General features: G+C 47.6%; 3 protein-coding genes across 18 annotated transcripts in view; 2 read left to right on the plus strand and 1 right to left on the minus strand.

Moving 5' to 3' along the window:
- The first annotated feature begins 3,111 nt into the window (after nucleotides 1–3,111).
- On the plus strand, nucleotides 3,112–4,074 carry OR13J1 (olfactory receptor family 13 subfamily J member 1). Its single transcript, XM_072727939.1, has one exon. The coding sequence runs from the start codon at nucleotides 3,115–3,117 to the stop codon at nucleotides 4,072–4,074; it is 960 nt and encodes a 319-aa protein (XP_072584040.1). The 5' UTR covers nucleotides 3,112–3,114.
- Nucleotides 4,075–11,189: 7,115 nt separating this feature from the next.
- Nucleotides 11,190–16,508, plus strand: LOC112930751 (olfactory receptor 13C7-like). The gene has a single exon (XM_026013132.2). It carries the CDS (start codon nucleotides 13,189–13,191, stop codon nucleotides 14,260–14,262), a length of 1,074 nt encoding a protein of 357 aa, XP_025868917.2. The 5' UTR covers nucleotides 11,190–13,188; the 3' UTR covers nucleotides 14,263–16,508.
- A 28-nt stretch (nucleotides 16,509–16,536) lies between these two features.
- TMEM8B (transmembrane protein 8B) overlaps nucleotides 16,537–22,838 on the minus strand; it is a 28,442-nt gene continuing 22,140 nt past the window's right edge. For 8 of the 16 annotated variants that reach the window (XM_072727947.1, XM_072727946.1, XM_072727949.1 and 5 more), the window contains 3 exons: nucleotides 17,953–18,099; nucleotides 17,707–17,823; nucleotides 16,537–17,456 (listed from right to left, as the gene is read on the minus strand). In XM_072727947.1, coding sequence (XP_072584048.1) covers nucleotides 17,121–17,456; nucleotides 17,707–17,823; nucleotides 17,953–18,099 — 600 coding nt within the window. In that variant the 3' untranslated portion in view covers nucleotides 16,537–17,120. The remainder of the gene's footprint in view (nucleotides 17,457–17,706; nucleotides 17,824–17,952; nucleotides 18,100–22,838) is intronic. The other 8 variants (XM_072727943.1, XM_072727944.1, XM_072727942.1 and 5 more) reach the window with 1 other exon arrangement.

The raw sequence follows: 22,838 nt of genomic DNA on the forward strand, positions 1-22,838 counted from the left end.
CAAGACAGGAAAAAGTTGGCTGTGGCCAGGCTAGGCGCTTCAACTTGGCCTTCCAAAGCTGGGTATGGTGGCACCCTGATGGGCTGGCAGGGTAGGCAATAGGCAAGGAGCAAGAGTAAGAAAGAGGTGAGAACCACCTCTCAGAAATACCAACACAGGGCCATGGAGCACTAAGGAGAAAGGGTTCAAGGCAGCCTGGGAGAAATGAGAAGGCTCCCTGGGGGAGGTGGCCTCTGGCCCGGTTTTTAGGTAGCATATGTCCAGGAGTGAGGCAAAGGCAGAAAGGACACTATGGGCTCTGCAGACAAAGCTTCCTAACTCTGCTTTGGGAACAAGAGTTCCACAGCATGCAGCCACTTCCATCCCATCATGGCCCCTCTTCCCACAGACCCCCCACACCCAACTGAAGGACAGACCACAGAAGAGTAGGGAGACCCAGCAACTCAGCACTCAAGCTAGAAAGAAGACAAGACATTGAGCTGGTTCTGTGACCATATCCCTACTCTGATGTTTCTTTCTCCTCCTGGTTCAGCCCAAAGTCTGCTCCCCATCCCAAGGTCTGCTCCTTCTCCACTGACACCCTTAGGGTCCTTGCTTGGTCCTCTAAGCCCTGGCCACAAGTCTGGTGTGTGTGTGTGTGTGTGTGTGTGTGTGTGTGTGTGTGTGTACATGGGGGGTCAAACAGTTGTTTGTGCATACATATGTGATTGGGGGCCCTAGGTTGGGGACATTATGTGGATACGTGTATATTGCAGTAGAGAGCCAATGGCTGCCCATGTTTGCTAGTGACTTTAGGGGATAGATTATAGTCTGTGGACCCACGCAAAGAGAAAGCCACAGCATGACTTAACTACCAGGGGTGCAGGAAAGCACAATGCCACCTCAAGGCCACACACAGCCCTGGGACAGTGTCACTATTGACATCCTGTTAAGCAGAGGTGCCCCTCCAGGAGCCCAGTCTCAGATTCCCCAGCTGAATCTTGGGGGGAGCTTGCAGATCACGCTTCCCTGACCCCACAATGTTTCTAGACACAGTCAAGCAGAGGCAAGACCTTCAACCTGAGGTCCCAAGGCTAGGACAGAGCTCTCCCTGCTGCAGGAGGGGCCCTTCATTCCTGTGTAGGGCCCTACTTAGTATGAGAGGAAAGTCCACAGGGCCACTCAGCCTGCACCTTGCTAGATGGTGTAGACCCAGCAACACAATATTCAATATCTATAGAATATAGATATTCTATATCAGGAAGGATTTTTGTGACCCTTAGCATGGCTTAACAGAAAGAGGGGGAAAGAAAAAGGAGGAAGAAAAATGCCCATGGGAAAAAGAGGCTTCTTATTTCTAGAGGTATGCAGACAGTAGCAGGATGAGGCTAGGCACAGAAATTGGAGAGGATTTCTGCCTAGGAATGGTTTGAATTTAGTGGCCTGGGAGCATGTGTGTCCTCATTCATCCCCCTCATGCCTAGTATGGTGCCTGGTGTGTGGTTGGGACTCGGTCTCTTCATTCTGGACCGGATAAACATGGGCCGCATAAGAGGGAACTATGTCATGCAAGGAAGGCACTCACAGGAACCAATGCTCATTCCTGACCCAGGCGTGGGCAGGGCAGCGCATCCCATGGGTTTATTGACATCATGCCAGGTGCCTGAACACTAAGGAAAAGTTGACTCATGCTCATTATCTGGTGAGAAGATTGAGGGGAGAATGTTGGAAAAAGATGTTCACCCAGTGTGATAAAAGAACCACAAACATTCGGCACCTGATAAAAAGCAAACTTCTGCTGTGAGCATAATGTAGGTTCACACAGCTGGGAGGACTGGATTCTAGACACACCTTGCCAAAGACCCACAATGTCATCTCAGTTTCCTACCTGTATGGTGAGATCCAACAAGTTCACCTCTCAGGGAGCTGTCCATGCTGATGCCCTATGAACTCATGGGGTCCAAGCATCTCTGGCTCAAGCCCAGAGAAAATAGGAATTGGGGGGCCAGGCCAACTAGTCCTTCAAATTTTAGCTTGAAAGCCCATGATGAAGGTCAATCCACACATAGTAGCTGATGAACAGGCCCTGTGGAGGGACAGGTAGATGAGCCTGCTGATAGGCTCAGAGTCCAGCAGTCCTTCCCATGAGAGGCACATGTCTGCTTCACACATGGAGACCAGAGCTAAGCTGAAGGCACAACCAGACTTCTGCAGGCTAAGAAATAAAGAAGAGCTTTCCCAACCATGGAAAGAGTGTAAAGCATCTCAGAGGCTTCCTAAAAGCCGGGAGGACCCCTAGGAACCATCTAGTCCAGGGATCCTCACAGTGGTACTGTGGCCAGCAGAAGCCACATCACCCAGAAAAACATAGTCAGAAACTGAGGATAGAGCCCAGCAATCTGTGTTTTAACAAATTTTCCAGGTGATTCTGATACACATTAAGATTGGAAGACCTCCAGATTTTTCCCAAACTGTTAGTAGAACACTTATCTGTTGTAGGGGCGCCTGGGTGACTCTTGGTTTCAGCTCAGGTCATGATCTCAGGGTCATGATCTCAAACCCTGAGCTGTGCCAAGCCCTGCATCTGGCTACGCTCAGCAGGGAGTCTGCTAGAGATACCCTCTCTCTCTCTCTCTCTCTCTCCACCCCCCCCCTTAGTCTCTCCTCCACTTGTGGACGCACACAACACACACACACACACTCTCTCTCTCTCTCAAATAAATTTAAAAAAAAATTTTTTTTTGCTATAGATCAATGTAAAAAGACCATGGTTAAGTAAGTTTGGGAATTACATGCCCTATACCACTTTTGGAAAGTCACAAATCACATTGGCAGACAAGGCTCTGAGAAGTCTTGCAGTAAAGGGCTTTATTTTCTATTAATTTAGTGTTGTCTCAAATTATTTTTTCAGATTGCCTACTAACATTTTCATTAACACTCTCTTAGGGAAATATTGATCCAGATCAATGCTTACTTTTCACATGGATGAATTGCAGCCTAGAGGTGCACAGATTGCCCAAATTCAAGGGCAGAGTGTGTGTAACAGCTGAAAAAGGCCCCAGCAACATATCTCAACCCAAAAGAGACTGTGGATTCTCCACCACCCCGCACTCTCTTCCCCTTTATCCCAGCTATATGTCTCCTGAGCACTGCAATATGGAGTTGGTCAATAGGACAGAGATCTTTGAGTTCTTTCTGAAAGGATTTTCTGGCTACCCAGCCCTGGAGCACCTGCTCTTCCCTCTGTGCTCAGCCATGTACCTGGTGACCCTGCTGGGGAACACAGCCATCGTGGCAGTGAGTGTCCTCGATGTCCACCTACACACGCCCATGTACTTCTTCCTGGGCAACCTCTCCATCCTGGACATCTGCTACACATCTACCTTTGTGCCTCTGATGCTGGTCCACCTCCTGTCAGCCCAGAAGACCATCTCTTTTGTTGGCTGTGCAATCCAGATGTGTCTGAGCCTAGCCACAGGCTCCACAGAGTGTCTACTTCTCGCCATCATGGCCTACGATCGCTACCTGGCCATTTGCCGGCCACTCAGGTATCTTGTGCTCATGAGCCACCGGCTCTGCTTGTTGCTGGCAGGAGCCGCCTGGGTACTCTGTCTTGTCAAGTCAGTGACTGAGACTGTCATTGCCATGAGGTTGCCTTTCTGTGGCCACCGCATGGTTAGTCACTTCACCTGTGAGATCCTGGCGGTGCTGAAGCTGGCATGCAGTGACACATCAGTCAGTGAAGTCTTCCTGCTGGTGGGTGCCATTCTGCTGCTGCCTATACCCCTGGCATTCATCTGCCTGTCCTACACACTTATCCTGGCCACCATCCTGAGAGTGCCCTCAGCAGCTGGGCGTCGCAAAGCCTTCTCCACCTGCTCAGCACACCTGGCTGTGGTGATGCTGTTCTACGGCACCGTCATATTCATGTACATGAAACCCAAGAGCAAGGAGGCCCACATCTCTGACGAGGTCTTCACAGTCCTCTATGCTGTGGTCACACCTATGCTGAACCCTGTCATCTACAGCTTGAGGAACAAGGAGGTGAAGGAGGCTGCCAGGAAAGTATGGTGTAGGAGTTGGACATCCAAGTGAGGGAGGTCCGGACTCTTCATGTTAGTAGGTGAGGACTTCGTATGTCTATGGTGAGGACAGGTAGGGCACAGGGCTGAGTCTGGAATCTTCACCCCAGTGAGGTGGCACCAAGTCCCCCTGATGCTGCCACAGAATTGCTCACAAAGCACCGCTTGGCTCCTTCCCTGGCATCACCCTGGTCAGCTCTCAGCCTCACTGCCTGAAACTTTACACCAGCTCTTGCCTGGCCTCAAGACTGCACTCTTAGTAGTCCTTCTGCTCTATCCTCCCTGGGGCATCCAGAGGGACCTTTTTTGAAAAGCACATCCTCTCCTGACTGAAGCCCCCAAATGGCTCCCCCTGCTCTCAGGACAAAGTATAAGCTCCTCAGTGGGGGCATTCGAGGCCCTCACAAGCTGGCCCTGCTGGTCCTGACTAACCCCCAGGCTTCTGCCCCACATTCTCCCTCCCGATCACCACACACAATACCTAGGCATGAGCCCCAATATTGCCCAGCACACAACTCCAGGATGGCCTGACCCTCAAGGCCCAGCTCAAATGCCACCTCCCCCAGGAAGCCTCTTCACTGAGTTTCTCCTGCTTTATTTTCAGTGTTACTATAAGAGCAGGGAGGTTCAGAATCTACTCTGTCCCAAGGTCCAGACCTACCCAACCCTAGGCTCCCCATAGGTTTTGCAAATAAATACATGAACACATCAGTAGAGGGGGGATAGGAGCAGAGCCTCGGGTCTTCCCTGAATCTGAGCAGAGCTGAGACAGGGTTCAAAGATGACAGGTATGGCCTGGTGCCCCGGGAGGTGACAGGAGAGGCAGTGATGAAGCCCAGAGTCCATGATCTCCAGAGTGGTCCAGCCATCAAGGTACCAACCACCCTGAGCAGCCCAGGGCCTATGTTCCCAATGTCTGTCTTGAGCAGCAACAGCAGCTGTTGCCATACCTTCCAGCCCAGCATCCAGGCCTCACCTGGCTCTGGGGAGACTTGCTCTACCCTTCCTTACCTCATCACAGGGATCCTCCCAGAGCTGCCCCTGCCTCGTGCTCAGCCTCTTCCCAGCTTTCCTTTCTGACAACTCAGTGAGCACATGGTGGAAATGGATGCAGATTCAGATTATCTCCATTCCTTGACCCACCCCCACCCCCACCCCCACCTCAGTGGCACCAACTATATGATGTGGAAGCTGGCCTGGGCCTCCAAGAAGCAGTCCAGCTCTCCTGCCCCCTACTAGAGGGAAGCACAGTCTTTGCTAGAACCCTAGTTCCCCTCTAGTCCCTCTTTCTGCTTCGCATGTTGGTTGGAAGAGGCACAGAGGAGAGAAACACAGCCTTCTGCCTGAAGCCCCACATTCTCTGACCACGCCAGAATGAAGGCTGCCCGCCAACAGGTCCAGCTCTGATGCTACAGGAGGAGTTTGGATGTTATCATGCGGGCACTGGGGTTTACAATCACATTTTAGACAGATCACTGATTAGATACCATTTTTTACCCATGGAATTGGTGAAGAATTTTTCTAATACCTTATCGGTAATAAAGGTGCAGTGAAGAAGTGATGTCATACGCTGCGGGTAGGGATGGGAATAAGTTAATACACATTTCCTGAAAAGTCAGTTGACAGTCTGAATCAAAAGACTTAGAAATTGCTACACTCTATGACTTAACACATCTACTTCTAAGAATTAGTCTAATATGATCAGTAGAGGCACAAAGATTTACAAATAAGAATACATATAAGGACATTAATCATCATATTGTTTATAGTAACAAAAAGTTGTAAGAATCTTAACATCCAATCATAGAAGAATGTCCAAATAAATATTGGTGGTGTCCAATGATAGAATGTGATATAGCCTTCAAAAAATTCTTATTTTTTGAAGAATATTTATTTATTTTTAAAATTTTTTTTATTTTTTATTTTATTTTATTTTCTAATAATAAATTTATTTTTATTGGTGTTCAATTTGCCAACATACAGAATAACACCCAGTACTCATCCCGTCAAGTGCCTCCCTCAGTGCCCGTCACCCATTCACCCCCACCCCCCGCCCTCCTCCCCTTCCACCACCCCTAGTTCGTTTCCCAGAGTTAGGAGTCTTCATGTTCTGTCTCCCTTTCTTTTTTTTTTTTTTTTTTTTTTTAATTTTTTATTTATTTATGATAGTCACAGAGAGAGAGAGAGAGGCAGAGACACAGGCGGAGGGAGAAGCAGGCTCCATGCACCGGGAGCCTGATATGGGATTCGATCCCGGGTCTCCAGGATCGCGCCCTGGGCCAAAGGCAGGCGCCAAACCACTGCGCCACCCAGGGATCCCCTGTCTCCCTTTCTGATATTTCCTACCCATTTCTTCTCCCTTCCCTTCTATTCCCTTTCACTATTATTTATATTCCCCAAATGAATGAGAACATATTTTATTTATTTATTCATAGAGACACAGAAAGAGAGAGACAGAGACACAGAGGGAGAAGCAGGCTCCATGCAGGGAGCCCGACATGGGACTCGATCCCGGGTCCCCAGAATCACACCCTGGGCTGCAGGCGGCGCTAAACTGCTGCGCCACCAGGGCTGCCCTGAAGAATATTTAATATGAGAAATGCTCACAATGTAATTATAGTAGAAAAAAGCAGAATTCATAACTTTGCACTCAGATGATCCCAATGTTATTTTTTAAAGTATTTTCGTTATGGATTTGTTAATTAGCATAAATGCAAAAAATCCTGGGAAACTATGACAAAATATTAAGAGCTGTTTCCACCAGGTGGTGGGATTAAATAGGATTGGTAGTTAGAGCCGATCATTTTCTTATTTAACTAATTCCAATATTTATAACATGAATGTGACTTTGAACTTAAAAATAAAGTGATGCATTTTTAAGAAATGGAAGATCAGGGGATCCCTGGGTGGCTCAGCAGTTTAGCGTCTGCCTTTGGCCCAGGGCATGATCCTGGAGTCCTGGGATCGAGTCCCACATTGGGCTCCCTGCATGGAGCCTGCTTCTCCCTCCTCCTGTGTCTCTGCCCCCCTCTCTCTCTATGTCTATCATAAATAAATAAATAAATCTTTTTTTTAAAAAAAAAGAAACGGAAGATCACCTGGCTCCAGAATAGAGCACCAATGAGAAGGCCTCCAGCCCGTGGGGGTGGGGAGTGGGGTGGGGGGGGGGGATTGGTAGCAGGAAGTGAGGGAGCTGTTGCTGTCACCCAGGCTCTCACAATGGGGATAGGAGTAAGTCAGGGGCAGCCTGAACAGGTAGGGAACCACACAGGGTGAGGGCAGCTGAGAAATACTTGGGATATACAGATGACTGCAGAGCTGGGAGACAGAGACAGAGGCCTGTGGGTTGCAGGCTGGGTTTCTGGCTTATTTGGGTGGACAGGGCTGCAGCCCCCTGAGACAGAGATGGAGACGATGAGAGATGCAGGGGGATGGTGTTGAGTTCCAGGCATCCACGGGTGGTGGCAAGAGGGTACTGTTCTATGAGCATGGAGAAAACAAGTGGGAACAGTCTTCGGATGGGAAGGAAGCCTGTAGAGACCTATGTACTGGACTGAACCCCTGATTTAATGTCCCTCACAAGTGCATGAGGCCTCTCCTTTGAGCAATGGACTCTCCAAAACTTTCATGAGTCCCAATCCTCACAACATTCCGGAATGAAGACACCCTACGGCAGGGGGCCACACACTCCAATCCTTGGATCCAAGGGACAAGATGGCAATGAGACCCGATCAGATTCCGTCTGGTGTCTGTCCTATGCCCACCTCACTGCAGCCAGGCCCTCCTGGGGAAGCACAAGAGTCCTGGGGTCTCCAAGCCCCACAGCTGCCAAACCCACCAACTTGTGTAGTTTGAACTTTAAATTGGGCAGGGACTGCAAGGCTCCCCAGGGCATGGAGCAGAGAGCTATGTGGCAGGGGACCAGGAAGCTGGTCCTCGAAGCTTTGGCCCTGGCTCATCCCAGCACAGTATGTTTGCTGGTAATGAGCTCAGCACTTGTCTGCTCTGCTCTCCCAAGCCCTGGGTCAGCCCACCTGGCAGCCTGCTCCAGCTACCTGCATGTGCTAAAGCCATGGGGCTATAGGTATGATGAGGTAAGGACAATCCATGTAGCATGAGGACTATTCTCATGAAATCTTTTTTAAACATATGAATAAACCAGAATATTTGCTTGTGAAAGAGGACATGATACTTGCAATAGTGGCTACCACTTACTGATTACTTACCATGTGCTAGGCTCTGTACTAAGAGCTCTGCATACCTCATCTCACTGGATCTTCAAGATCATCCCACAAGGAAACACTATACTCATCTCCACTTTACAGGTAAGGGAGGCGAGGCTGAGAAAACTGCTAGCAAGTGGCAGGTCTGGGACCTGAGCCCTGGTGGGTCTGACTCCAAAGCCTGCACTCACCTGCTCTGCCATCCAGCGAGGAAGTGGTCAAGCAGGAATCCTAGATCCAGGCATGTCAGGGAAATTGTAACAGAAGCTTCGGTCCTTTTATGTCCATCACCTTTATTTTTAAATAATTTGTGAAGCCTAAAATAAAATATTAAATGGTTCAAGCTAGATTTGCCAGCCAATGAAATTGATATAATATTTACCTTGCAAAGTAACCCTGGGTCTGTCAGACCTCAGGGCTGGAAGTTGCTAGATAGAATGAGGAAATGTTTCAGAGGTTACAGGGTACTAGAGGTCACCTAACTGAGTAGTTCCATTCACAGGAGAAATTTAACCAAGTTCATACAGCAGAATCAGAACAGAGGCAACAAAATCAAAGCTGGATCCCTCACCCCTGTCCCAGGGCTCTCAGTCCTGGTTCATGGCACCACACTGCTTCTCAGGAAGTCTAAATTGGGGTGTGGAATTCGACAATTATTCTCAGAGACACCTGGTTTGCAATCTCTCCATGAATCTGATTTTCCAGGACATGACAAAGTGTGAGACCTTGACAGATAGATGCAAGAGTGGCTTTCTGAGTGTATTGTAAAACAATACCATACCTAAATATTCAGCAAATTTCAGGCTGTCCTCCTCGTGGCATGTGGTAGGATTATACAGAGCCAATGGAGTGTGGGCAGGTGTGACACATGTCCCTTCTGGGGCAGAGCATATAACTGCTGATGTGAATGCCTACTATGTTCTTCCCCAGCCAGAACAACTGGCAATGTCTGAATGGTGGAGCCTCCATCAGCCAGGGTCTCTGAGGAGGACAACATGGAACAGAGCCCCCTGGAAAGCTATAAAGGACATGGAGCATGAGAAAGAAATAAACCTTTGTCATGGTAAGCCATTTAGATTATGTGTGTTACCGCAGCAAAACCTAGCTCATCTTAACTGATACACCCAGGGAATGGCAGCTGCTCCCTGATGCCCCATCCTGTACCCATGGTGCAGAGTCAAAGCTGTCTGTTAGCTGGATGCATGGTATCTTCTAGACACAGACTTATTTCAGGACATAAACCTGTGGCTCTATGAGCTGGTTCTAATTTCCATGAATGTGTTATGGCCAGACTCTTAAATTGTGAGAAGACCCACAATGGAGGCTCCACCATTCAGGCTACTCTCTGATGTAGCTCTTCAGAAACAGCAGCTGCCACGGCAGGGAGAAGACTGGCACGCCCAACACTCTTAGCTGCATGCTCTGTTGCTGTATGTGTGCTGGTGGAGGAGATGATCTCAAGGTGAGACATCTGGGACCAGGATTTGGGGCAGCGGAATAGCACCAGATCTCAAATGGTGATCACCTCACTGCTCCTGGGTGCAGGCACTGGAGGGCAGCAGTGGTGGATGGAATGTGACTCTGATTAAGATAACTCACAGTCTATGAGAGAGACCACACACTACAATGCAAGGCAGAATGCAATTAGCCTGAGCTTAAAGCCGTGAGCATCACATCGTATTGTTGGCATAGTCAGCTCTCTGAAGGCATCTGAGCAGGCTGTGCAGAGGAGGGATGTGAGAGCCAAGCCTCGAAGGATGAGTGGAAGAGAAAAGCCACTCCAGGCTGAGGAAAGAGCACGAGAAGAGGGACAAGATAAGAGAGTGTGGACATTTGTTCATCAATGGGGAGTAGTCTAGTGAGGTTGGAGCAGGTGTGTATGAAGGGATGTAAGGGAGGTGAGGCAAGTGGGCAAGCCAGAGCCTGTTCTCAAAAGTCCTTAAATACCCCTGCCTTTCCCACTTGGTCTTTTTGTTAGAGACAAGGGCAAAGAAGAGAAATGTGAAGAAAGGTGGTTTCCCACCTTTTATCCACACAGACACATGCAACTATGTCAGGTGTCAGAATTTGAGGCTAACAAAGGTCATTTTGTAATAACACACTCAAAGAGACCAAACCCTTATACTTGCATCTGAAATGTGGACAGAATCCAGACATGTGAAGTCATAACCTAGAAAAAGGTGCTTCCTTTTAACTTCTTCTTTACAGATTTCAAGTTTCACTTTGTCTTTACATCCCAGATTCTCTTTGAAGTTTCTAAAGCCCAGAGAGAGGAAGGGATGTTTCCAAGGGCACCTAGCATGAGGGAATGAGTGTAAACTCTGTTAGAGCAGAAGCCACATCTGCTTCTGCTGTATTCCCATCTCCTAGCACAGGACCTGGCACATAACTATTTGTGCTCCAAAACTATTTGTTTCATGAGTGAATGAATGAGCCATCATCACACTCAGGTGATTCTTTATCTTTTTGCCAAACCTCAGCAAGAGAAATCTTAACCTTAATTGTTCACGTGGGTGAAATTTAAGGTCAAGTGCTGATCCAGATGAATCCGCTGCCCTGTAGCTCCAGAAACCCCCTTAACAATCACCCTGATTCAGGCTGGAGGAGGGGAAAGTGGAACAGGCTCTGGTGATAAAAGGGGTCATGACAGAAGCTGGAACTCTTCTTGGGAGGTGGCAAGCACAGATCCAGCAGGAGCCCTGTGGCCGAAGAGAAAATCTTTGATCAGGATCCTCAGACAACATGTAGTGCTGGGCGGCTCACTAGAACCTTTGTGGGTATGTCTCATCAGAGCTACACACCACTTCCATTTTTCAAAAAGACACTGAGTCTCAGAGAAGCCCCATGGCTTAGTCAATGTCACACAGCTAATTAGTGCTGACGCTGGGGTGCAAAGCTGTTTTTTTTTTTTTTGAATCATGCATTGAATATCTGTTGAATGACTGCTCTTGGCCGCACTCACGTGGGAGGCGAGGGGAGGAAGGAGACAGGGTCCTGCTCTCAGGTGTAGTGGAGGAGACAGGTGCACAATACACCGTAGAAGAACACAGAGGGTCAGCCAAGGGCTAAGGGAGTACAAGAAGGAAGCAGGTAACCCCTCACAGAGCAGGAGGGAGAGAAGAGACAGAGATGGAAGTATGCTCTGAAGGACAGGAGGAAGCCCCCACTGGGGGAGGGAGTGAGGACATGCCTCTTAAAAAAGGAAATTCTTGAGGCACTTGGGGGGCTCAGTCAGTTAGGCTGCTGACTTTTGATTTCAGCTCACATCATGATCTCAGGGTCCCAGGATCGAGCCCCATGTTGGGCTCTGCACTCAGCAGGGGAGTCTGCCTCAGGATTCCTTCTCTCCTTCTGCCCCTCTCCTTGCTCACTCTCTCTCTCTCTCTCTCTCTCTCAAATAATCTTTAAAAAAAATAAAATGGAACTTCTTAGGCAAGATGTAGCCCTAGGAAAAGACAAGGTTTGTTCAGCAGAGGGGGAGCCTGCCAGCCCCTACAAATACCAGATGCATTGAGGACGAGTGAGGGGAAAAATCCGATCCTGAGGGACAGACAAGGGCTCCAGTGCTGTCACAGGACACTGGCCTCTCAGTCGGCCCAGGAAAGAGGAGGTGACTGTATCCTCTGTATGTTAAATTTCATACTCCGCTCCTGTTTCTGCTTTAGACCAGGGACTACCTGGGCCATAAGACAGCCTGCCTGCCTAACAAGACAGCTGTGCCTTGGGGACATGAGGGGTCCCTCCTATGAATACCTGACACTGGCATTTCCCCAGGAGGCAGGGAGACCAGCTCAGTAGAGCAATGAAAGCCACCTGGGAGAAAAGTGTGCCTCCCCCTCCTTTAGAACTAGTCCCTGACTGACATGGCCCTGACAGATTAGAACCTGGTTTTCCCTCCTCCTGTAACATCACTACCAGTATCATTTATCCCACAAGGCAATATGGAGACCAAGAAGGGAGCCACTTGGCTGGCATGACCAGGGATAAATCATGTGACCAGTGGCTCTATTGGAATATATACGTCCTTGTATGTTCTTTTAAAAATTAATAGATGAGGGGGGCACCTGGGTGGCTTGGTCGGTTAAACATCTAACTCTTGATTTCAGCTCAGGTCATGACCTCAGAGTCCTGGGATCGAGCTACACACACACACACACACACACACACACACACACACACCGCCTGGTTGGGCTCCCCACTCAGCAGGAAATCTTGTCTACCTCTCCTTCTGCCCCTCCCCCTGCTTGTGCTGTCTCTCTAAAATAATTTTTTAATCCTAAGAAAAAAATCAACGGATGAGAGAAGGGGAAAAAAAATCAACGGATGGCCTATCATTCCTTAAAAAGAAATGACTGCACATCAGGCTTACACATCCTGTGGAGTGTGAATGTCTGATCCTTAATGCCCAAAGGAACCATCAAGTAAGTATCACCCATACTTACCCACGGCCCTTCAGACCTCACATCGCCTCATTCAGGGAAGAAGGGGCAGCCTTATGATAGGTGTGGTATGGTATGTTTCTGTCCATTTATTTTTCTTACTGCTGTACCCCCAGCACCTAAACAAGACCTAGCACAGAATAAGTATTCAAAGCATATTCAGCAAATGAATGAATCTAAAATACCAAGTGCAAAATTCAGCCATATGGAGTCATAACCTAGAAAAGATACTTCCTTTAACAGCCAAAAACTCTTTAGATTACAGAGGAGTATGCCAAACATGAATCCTACTCTCTTGTCTCCCCTGTCCCCACCATGGGGAGAACAATGAAGAGCCTAGGGGGCTAGAATGTGCCTTGTCTCCTTAAGTTACAGCAGAGCTGCAGAGCTGAGAGGGCCAGCTTGCAGGCCTGAAGTCCAACCCTCTCATTATACAGATGGTGAAACTAAACCACCAAGGCAGGGATGACCTGCCCCCGGTCAGGCTGCTTGGCTTCCAGGCCAGTGAGAGCTTCCTCTGACACCTGTGTGGTCCGGACAGGACTGAGGGAGAATGAGATGGCAAACCAGACGGCTGTGACAGAATACATCTTGCTGGGGCTCCAGGAGCACCATAAGCTCGAGATGGTCCTGTTTGTGCTCTGCCTGGGCATCTACTCTGTGAATGTGCTGGGGAACTCCCTCCTCATAGTGCTGAACATGTTGGACCCCCGTCTGCACAGCCCCATGTACTTCTTCCTCAGCAACCTCTCCCTGATGGACATCTGTGGCACATCCTCCTTTGTGCCTCTCATGGTGGTCAACTTCCTGAAAACCCAGAGGACCATCTCCTTCCCTGGCTGTGCCCTGCAGATGTACTTGACCCTGGCTCTGGGCTCCACGGAGTGCCTGCTCCTGGCAGTGATGGCATACGACCGTTATGTGGCCATCTGCCAGCCACTTAGGTACCCAGAGATCATGCGTAGGCAGACGTGTGTGCAGATGGTGGTGCTGAGCTGGGGGATGGGCTTTGCCAACTCACTGCTGCAGTCCCTTCTTACCTGGAATGTCTCCTTCTGTGGCCACAATATCATCAACCACTTCTTCTGCGAGATCTTGGCAGTGCTGAAACTGGCCTGTGGGGACATCTCTCTCAATGCACTGCTAATAATGGTGGCCACAGTTATCCTGACACTGGCCCCACTTCTGCTCATCTTCCTGTCCTACATTTTCATCCTCACTACCATCCTTAGGGTGCCCTCAGCTGCAGGCCGACGCAAAGCCTTCTCCACCTGCTCTGCCCACATCATAGTGGTGGTAGTTTTCTATGGGACCATCTCCTTCATGTACTTCAAGCCCAAGGCCAAGGACCCTGACCTGGATAAGATTATTGCATTGTTCTATGGGGTTGTGACACCCTCACTGAACCCCATCATCTACAGCCTGAGGAACGCAGAAGTGAAAGCTGCTGCTATAGCCCTGCTGTGGGGAGACCTGCTCTCCAGGAAGATGTCCCATCTTCCCTGTTGCTCTTCAACTCTATCATGCATGGCAGGCTAGGCCCATCATGGTAATGACTTTGAATTGCAGTGGCTAAAACCCACAAGGGTTTATTTCTCACTCTTGCTGCAGATCCATCTGCTGTTGACTGGGTGGTTGGGGTCTCTCTGAGTCATTGTCTTCATCCCTCTGGGCCTCTGAACCATTGCTAGTCACCATGACAAAGCCTGAACTGGCTCTCTGAGCTTCACTTCCACCTCCACTTCATCAGCCAATGCAAGCATATGCCACAGCTAACATCGAGGGGCAGGTGAAGCACACTCATCATGTGTCCAGAAGGAACAGGAAGACTGAGAAATGTGTGAATAGTCTAATGGCTGCCATGTTATCCTACAGTCAACCCAAGAGCCACTGGAGATTTGCCTTCCTGACCATCACCGCCCCACACGTCCAGTCAGTCATAAAGTCCTAGAGAATCCACCTCCTAAGAGCTCTTAAATGGGTCTTCTCCTTTCTACTAATATGCCTCCTCAAGAAGCCTTCACTATCTCTCTCCCTCAGATATTGCAACAGCTGTTTTCACCAAGCTTTCTTCCTGCAAACTCCCTTCAAAATCCACCCTCTCTGCTCACTGAAACACCAATCTGAAAAAAACCCAAAAATCAAAACCCCAATCATATCGTTCCACTCTCCTGCTTAACTCCGTCCAATGGCTCATTTCCCATGAGATAAAAAACAGACCCCACCTCTCCATCCAACCTCATCCTGGCTGCTTATCTCAGCCCCACTCCACTCCCACACATTGTTCGGACTCAGGCTCCCCAAACTATTCCCAGTTCCCCAGCAAATAACCAGTCTTTCCTGCCTCTGTGTTTCCCCCTTGCTCTTCCCTCTCCTGTCCAGCCACTTCTTGACCTTTACCTAACAGGTACTGGACACTTATCACAGACCAGGCTAGGCATTATACTGTGTTCTAAGTGTGTTACTGACTGGGGACCACTTGGAATGACAGGAATCTCAGTGGAGGAATACAATATGGACACTGGTAACCAAAGAGAACCCTCTCCCAATACCTTGGCATTGTGGAAACTCATTCAATTCTTACTCAAATCTGCCCCCCTCTTCCAGAAAACCCCTCCTAGTGGGGTCTGTCCTACTCTCCATCCCTCTTCAGTGCCTTCTGTACTCTGACTCTGTCCTGAATCCCAGTGACTTGGGTTAATGCATCCTAGTGACCTGATGTTCCACATCATAACATGGACTACTATTTCTGATATTGGAACAGACATGAAGCCCACTCCTCTTGGCTCACCATTCTGCTGGTCACATCACTCTGCTCAGTGCCCCAAGGAAGAGACAGAATTACAGAAAGCAGAGGACAAAGGGATTTTTTTCCCTGGCTTTTGACCTTCAAAAACCTAGGCTCTAAAGTCTTAACAGGAGAGGCTGAAGGCATAGACAAAAGATTTGGGAGAAAATCTAAGTAAAAAGGAGGTTTCCCCACCTCCAGATTAATAAAAGCTAGGGAAAAGGAAGAGAGAGGAGGGGATGTAGTGAGAGCACTGGCACAGAAGGGTCCCAAAAGAAAGAGGCCCAGAGCCCCATTCCCTTGTCCAAACCCCTGGACAGGTTTGCAGGATCTGAAAGATGCAGCAATTCATGCCTTATTGGTCAAGTAAAATCCCGAGTGGACCCTCAGAATCGAAATAGCTTCAAGGTATATGTGGGCAGCCCAGGCCTCACAAGTCTGTGTGTGGCAGAGAAGTCGGGGAGAGCCGTAGCACTGCAAAGCATTATGCAGATGGGAACAAGAAAGCACTCGGGACCGGGCAGAATGATGGAACTCTCAGGGGATAGTGTAGTGTGGACCTCGGTGACCAGAAAACAGTCTCTCAACATCTTCCCATTATATAAGATCCTCGAGACTCAGCTGTGACCCTTGTGGAAGAGAAGAAATCCCAAATTGACAAAGGATCTCTCTCAGGCAAAATGGGGGCTCAAAATAGAAGTTACGTTCTTGTGATATTTCTTGTACATTTGTGACTTGTACCTGCTAGTCCAATTTCCTGAGACCTCAGCTTCCTTTCCTGTTGGGTGTGGGCACAAGGGAGGTTGTCTTGCTAATTTAAATCATCTCAGCACACACACACACACACAAACACACACACATTCCCTACTCCCAGCAGCTGCAGCCTGCCATGATGGGGCAAAAGCCTCAGGCAGAAGTTCCAGCAGCTCATTCCAGCTGGGCTCCCACCACCCCTGCTGATTTCCTCAGACCCTCTTTCCCTCTCCTCCCCACACCCTTGGCCCCAGGAAAAAAGGCAGCAGAGATCCAGCAAATACTTCATTGGAGACACGCCAGACTCCGCCTGCATCAACTCAGAATACCAGTCACTCCTGCCCCAGCCCCATCAGTCCTGTAATCCCCCTCCCAGCATAGCATGGCACAGCATGGCCAAGTCGCTGCCTTGGGAAGGAAGCCTGAGGCCAGAGTTGCTGAGCTGCTGGGAAGATCAACTGGAGACTCAGTTTCCCCAAGGTAGACTCCATTTCCTCAGGAATGATGCCATGTCCTGAGAGGGCTTTGTCTCCCTCGGAAGGAATCCAGGTCCTTATGAGGGCTCCATATCCCTAGGAAGGACTCCACACCCCTATGAGGGACTTCTTGGTCCTGAGGGGCTCTTGGGGCCTGCACGGGCTCCAGTCCTTAAGAAGGATCCATGGATGCTGGAAGACTCCAGGCCTTCAGGAAGCACTCCAGGTCTGTAGAAGAGCTCCTTGTCTTTAAGAAACACTCCATGTTCTCAAGAAATACAACCTGTCTCTTATCCCTGGGTAGGTTCCACACTCCCAGAAAGGGCTCTCTGGCCCTAGGAAGGGTTCATGTTCCCCAAGGGCCAGGCCCAAAGTCCCTCTCAGCTGGCACAGATGCTGCTGACAGTGGCCCCTCCTGGGCCCACAAGGCCCAGCTCCTCCTGCTCATTGATGCACAGCTGGTAACCACAGCCCCGGGCCCGGGCTCCAGATGGGACCCGGTGGTCAGTCTTAGCTCGTGGGGGCAGCAAGAAGCCCACACTGCCAGCGATGAGCATATGCCAAATGCTGTGAATGTAGAAGTAGTTGTCTCGAGTCTCCACAAATGCATAGAGTAGGACAGCACTGCCTGCAATAAGGCTGCCTGGACACAGGTAGAAAAGCCAGCGGCGCCACGTGGGTGGGTAGCAGTGCCGGCGGCGGACGCTGCGTACTGTCTGGGGGAAGCAGAGAAGTGGGACTCAGGAATACAAGGCCTTGGAACCCAAGCCAGAACTAGTCATTCTCAGGCTTCCCCAGAGCCCTGGCTCAGATCTAAAGGCACCTGCCAAGACTGGTGTGGGTATCACGAATAGCACAATGATGATGACAGAGTCCAAGCCCATCTTAAATTGGGGACCAGATACTCAGGACCCTGTACCCAAGTCTTGCTGGGCCACCCCCCTCCCCAAGCCCTCCCAACCTTACCCAGGCCGTGGCCAAGATCCCCAGGGCGAAGAGACTGGGTCCAAGCAGGTTCCAGAGTCCATGCCGGTCAAGCTGTAGAGCCATAGACAGCAGCATAGCCCCCAGCAAATACAGCACCTGGAGAAAGAGGACTCCAGGGGCTGGGCCAGGTTGGCAAGAGGTACTTGGCAATGCCCCCAGGGAGAGATTGGGAGTGAATTTCAAGTTGGCCCTACAGTTGTCCCCCAGGGCCCACTCTGGACTGACCTGCTTAACCACAGGCTGTAAACGAGCCATGGCAATGACAGTGACCCACACGGACATTAAGGAGCCCAGGAAATCACAGAACTGCAGCACATCGTAGTCCATGATGCAGAAAACCACAATGCCTGGCTGGTCACAAGCATGGTAAAACTGGAGGAAGAAATGACAAGCATTGAGAGAACTTGAGGCAATGGCCCAGATCCATGAAACTGGAGACAGAGGCCACGAGGGTGGTGTGCTGCTGTCAGAAAAGCAGAGGTTAGAGGTCACAGACTGAGCAGAATCCAGAAATGCCTGACTCCCTGCTCCTGAGAAGAATGTGGTAGGGAGGCCTAGTCTGCCTCACAAACCATACGTAGCTGCCAGCCCTGACCCTGTCCTCACCCTCCTAATCTCCTCCCACACACATCATAGTGGCATGTTCATTCCCCCCATCACTTGACACTGCCCCCTCTTCATGTCTGGAAGAATAGATTGTTACAGTGATGGAAGAAAAAAATTAAAATGCTATAATGGGAAGGAAAAGGTCTTTGACCTATATAAACTTGACAAAAATCTACTAATTGGAGCTGATCTTGAGACATACTAGCAGATTTTATGGGATCAAAAAAGTTTCCTAAGATCCTGTCCCCTGCATGTTACCCTAGGTCCTCTGGGAGCCATGGCTCTGAGGGCATCTCTTGATAGCACAAACCAGCTGGTGTAGTTGCCAGGGTTGGACTGGAGTCATCGGGCTGAACTGAGGCTGGGGCAAGAAAGCTAAGTGTTGGACCACCCAAAGGTGGCTTGGGAAGTGGCCTGATCCCTGATGGAAAGGATCCTTTAGGTACTTTCAACCTAGATCAATTTCTTCATCATTCTATTGAAAGGCAACCCTAAGTCACAAGGGCTCAGGAGTCTAAAAGAGAGGTGGCCTTACAGACCTCAGTGAAACAGGCAACCTGGACCTCCTGGGGCATATCCTTGGCTGTGGGTGGAAAGCAGGGCAATCTAACCCACCGCTGAGGAAACAGGTCACTGAACAATATCACAGGTCAATTACTTCTGGCAGCCACATTCTCTGTGACTTTGGGGAAGAATAGAAATGGAAGTACCGGATCTGGTCTCCTGTTTGGCTGCATTAGAGTTGAGAATGAGACAGTGGAGGTGAGGTCAGGAAAGGAGTTCAGGAAAAAGGAGCATCCTATCCTGAACTCAAATCACAAACCATGACACCCCAACCTTAATCAAACAGCATCCCCCTTAGAAGCAAGCAGGTGGGAAACTGAACCAAGTCTGTTGTGAAATGTAGCAGAATCCAGGCCCCGAGCAGAGCTGCCAACCACACAGTGGGAAAACAGACTCAAACGTTCTCTAGAGACAAAGGATGAGAATGAAATTGCTACGTTTCTTTGGAACTTGTTGAAGTTGACATCCAGTCATTCAAATTACAAAATTTGTAACTTTGATAAAGGGGAAAAGGTGAACAATGTAAGAACAGGGAGAAGCTAGGAGTTTAGAAAAAGAAAAAAAATTAAAAAGAAAACAGGGATATCAATTGGCATTGGGAAACCTTGGGTTTGATTGCGTCAAATTTTCAAGTCTTATTCTGGGTACCTCCCTGTATCTTCTGTCTTTCCCTTTGCTTTGGAGGTAAAGAATGCTGTCCCTTCAGGAAAGGGCTGCTTTGGAATGATCATGCTTTAAGTACTCCAAGCTTTTGAAATGGTTTGTAAGTGTAGCGACATGGCTCCTTCTTACACATTATTAAATTGAGAGCGTGAGCTCTTATTGGGAAATCTGAGAGACTTTTCATGGGAGTCTGCATCTGCATTAGAATTAGTATCTGAACACACCTAAAAGATTGATTTTTTTTTTCAATTCCTTCTTTCTCTTGTATGTGCTGATTAATTGGGAGTTAATTTAGTTTCTAAGCAAATCAAAATTTTGGTCTTTTGCTATTTTAGCTATTGGGTATTGATTATTCTCTACCTCAAAGACCAAATGTAAGTACTATAGCTACTAAATTATTATTCGATACTATTTTCTGATTTGGATTTTATTCTAAAACATTAATTTTACATTTCAGTCTTCACCAAGCTTGCTCCATCTGCCTGAGTTTCAAGTATATAAAAGGAAATGCCCAAACATTTCTGGAAGAGGGACTTGTAATAAATTCTTCCATCTCAGATAAGACAAGATATATACCTGAAGAAAAGCAAAGCTAAATCACCTAATATCGAAGACACATATAAGAGAATAATTAATTGAAGGCTGATTTTTCTCCTAGGAATTTCTCTGCAATGAAAAAGGAGTAGTGGCTAATGGAGAGACTGTCTCCAGAGTAGAGCGGTTTGAGGAAAAATCATCACATGAGTATTCTATGACTGATTATTCTCCAAGCATACTAAAAAGTCAGAGAGACTTTTAAGGTAGTAGAAAACCTACAGGAGTTAAATTAAAATTGCAGTGTGAAGTGAACAAGATGATGCACCTTTCACCAATCCTGATCTATGATTACTGCTGAATGTCTAAAAACAACATTGGTAAAGTCCATCACTGACCCCTTGATGGGGCACAATTCACTAGGGAAGCCAACTCACAACCTGTGTCAGCTTACTTCACTGAAACTCCTCAACCTTGAGAAGATAGCATCTTGTCATCATATATTCTGGATATATATTTGTTCCCTCTACCTGCAGTGCTTCCACTTGCCTTATTCTTCATGGAGTAGAATCCACAGTTCATTGCCATGGTGCCCCACTTATTACCATCTTTAACCAGGAGATACAATTTATAGTAAACAAAGTGAATCATTCATCACTATAGAATTCACTGGTATAAATGTATTATCTATTACCCAGGAACAACCAGCTGAACAAAACACTAGAATGGCCTACTGAAGGCTTAGTTATGGTATCGCCTGGGAGACTCTATTGTGTAAGTCTGGAATACTGTCCTAAATGTTTGGTGCAGTTTGTGCTCAGTAAGCTTTAGTCATCTTATATTTTATGCCATGTATGTTCATGAGAGAATATCCCTACACTAATAAACTTTCCTCCAGGAAAGAAGGATGGAAGGAAGGAAGGAAGGAAGGAAGGAAGGAAGGAAGGAAGGAGACTTGCAGTATTGTTGATCCACTTGCAGTATTCTTGATTCACTGAAATTACAGGCTAATTTTTACATTTTCATATATATATAATTTTCCTTTGTCGACGGCAATAAAAAAAAGTCACGGAAATAACACGGAAAGATTGAGAAATTTAAGAAAAGAAATTTAGATTACAAACTGGCTTCTGTTAATATAATTCTCATCTAATTTGACACCCCCTTCAGCGTTGGACATTTGTGAGGTAATTTTTGAAAATTAACCTAAATTTTTTTCTGTGAGATTTTATGTTTTTTATAACATAACTATATAGTTCATCTAATGCTTCAAAATGGAGTATCCAGGCACTACAGAACTGGAAATGCAAATACATTCACTCCATGCAGTGACTGGAATATTTGCACTTAGGATATAATGGAACTTACTGCTATTCTTTTATTTTCTGCCTCCTTTTCCTCTTGGAAAAAGTCATGGGATTTTGCCAAGAGCCACTAAGAATTACTTCCAAGGTATGAGGAACAGAAGAGGTATGATAAGGCAGGCTTGTAACCAAGATGTCCACAATCAGCAAGGAAGGCCCTAGGGGCCTCAGGTCAGCTCTTTGGGGAACAGATTAGAAGAATTCAACTAGCACTGGGAAAGATTCACAGCTTGAACTGCATGGGTTAGAGCTGTACAACTGCAATGTTTGCTGTATTTCCCTCGATGACTTCTTGTATTTGTTATACAATATAGCTCAATGATTGCATGTAGGAAATCTAGAGTCAGACTGAGTGAGAATTCTGCTTCTACCACTCATGTTACACCTCAAGGTACTTAAATTGTCCTCATCTGCATAAAGGGATGATGATGATATAAGTACCTATCTATTACTCTAGTGGTACTGTGAGGACTTGATTAGCAGTGTTGACACACCAGATGTTATGCTGTTTCCATTATCTGAATTGATCTGGCTATACACAAAATCAAGTGCTGGATTTGTGATCTGTTTTTCTGTTAACATATCTTACATATTATATAACATATGTTGCTTTTTAAATATTTTACACATTTACACTTTATACTCCTGAAGAACAAACCTACCCCCCATGCCCTGGATAGGAATCAATGTCCTACTCCCAGGTGTAAACTCTCCTGGCTTTGAAGACAGGGAAGAAGACAATCTTGTATGTCCTGGTACTGTTATCTGCAATATAACCAGTGGGTCCTTAAAAGTAGACTGTTGAGGAATGAAATAAGTCTAAACTAAATAAAGAATGGGTAAGGAAAAGTAATGGGGAACCTGCCCAGGAAAACTGGATGACCAGCAGCTGTACATTTTGGCCCATATGGGAAAAGAAGAGGAGTTAGAGCAAGACTTCAGGCAACACGGTTGAGTCAGTATCTTTTCCTTGATCTTTTGCATATTATCCTATTTTTTTTCTTTTTTAAATAAGCCCCACACCTAACATGGGCTTGAACTCACAAGCCCGAGATTGGGGGTCACCTGCTCTACTGACTGAGCCAGCCAGGCACTCTGCTCATTATCCTATTTAAGAAAGTGGAAGCTCTGTATGTGATGTCAGTCACTGCAGGCTCCCCTGGTGTTCCAATGGGGAGAAAAGGTCTTTTCTTTCAAGGACAATTTGCCATTGTATCCAGAATATAAGGAGTCATCTAGTACTAAACACTCTGGAGCCAACACCGGGATGCTTGAGCAAAGTACAGGAGAATGAACACACTCTCCCCACATCTTCCAGGCTCCTGATACACTTAGCTACTGTTACTGATTGTGAATCCAATTAGATCTGCATGCAGCCAA

Source organism: Vulpes vulpes, chromosome 12 (assembly GCF_048418805.1).
Source record: "Vulpes vulpes isolate BD-2025 chromosome 12, VulVul3, whole genome shotgun sequence".
In the NCBI taxonomy this organism is placed as follows: Eukaryota; Metazoa; Chordata; class Mammalia; order Carnivora; family Canidae; genus Vulpes; species Vulpes vulpes.

Coding starts and splice junctions, on each gene's coding strand:
- OR13J1 (XM_072727939.1), top strand. CDS start 3,115: ATGTCTCCTGAGCACTGCAATATGGAGTTGGTCAATAGGACAGAGATC.
- LOC112930751 (XM_026013132.2), top strand. CDS start 13,189: ATGACCTGCCCCCGGTCAGGCTGCTTGGCTTCCAGGCCAGTGAGAGCT.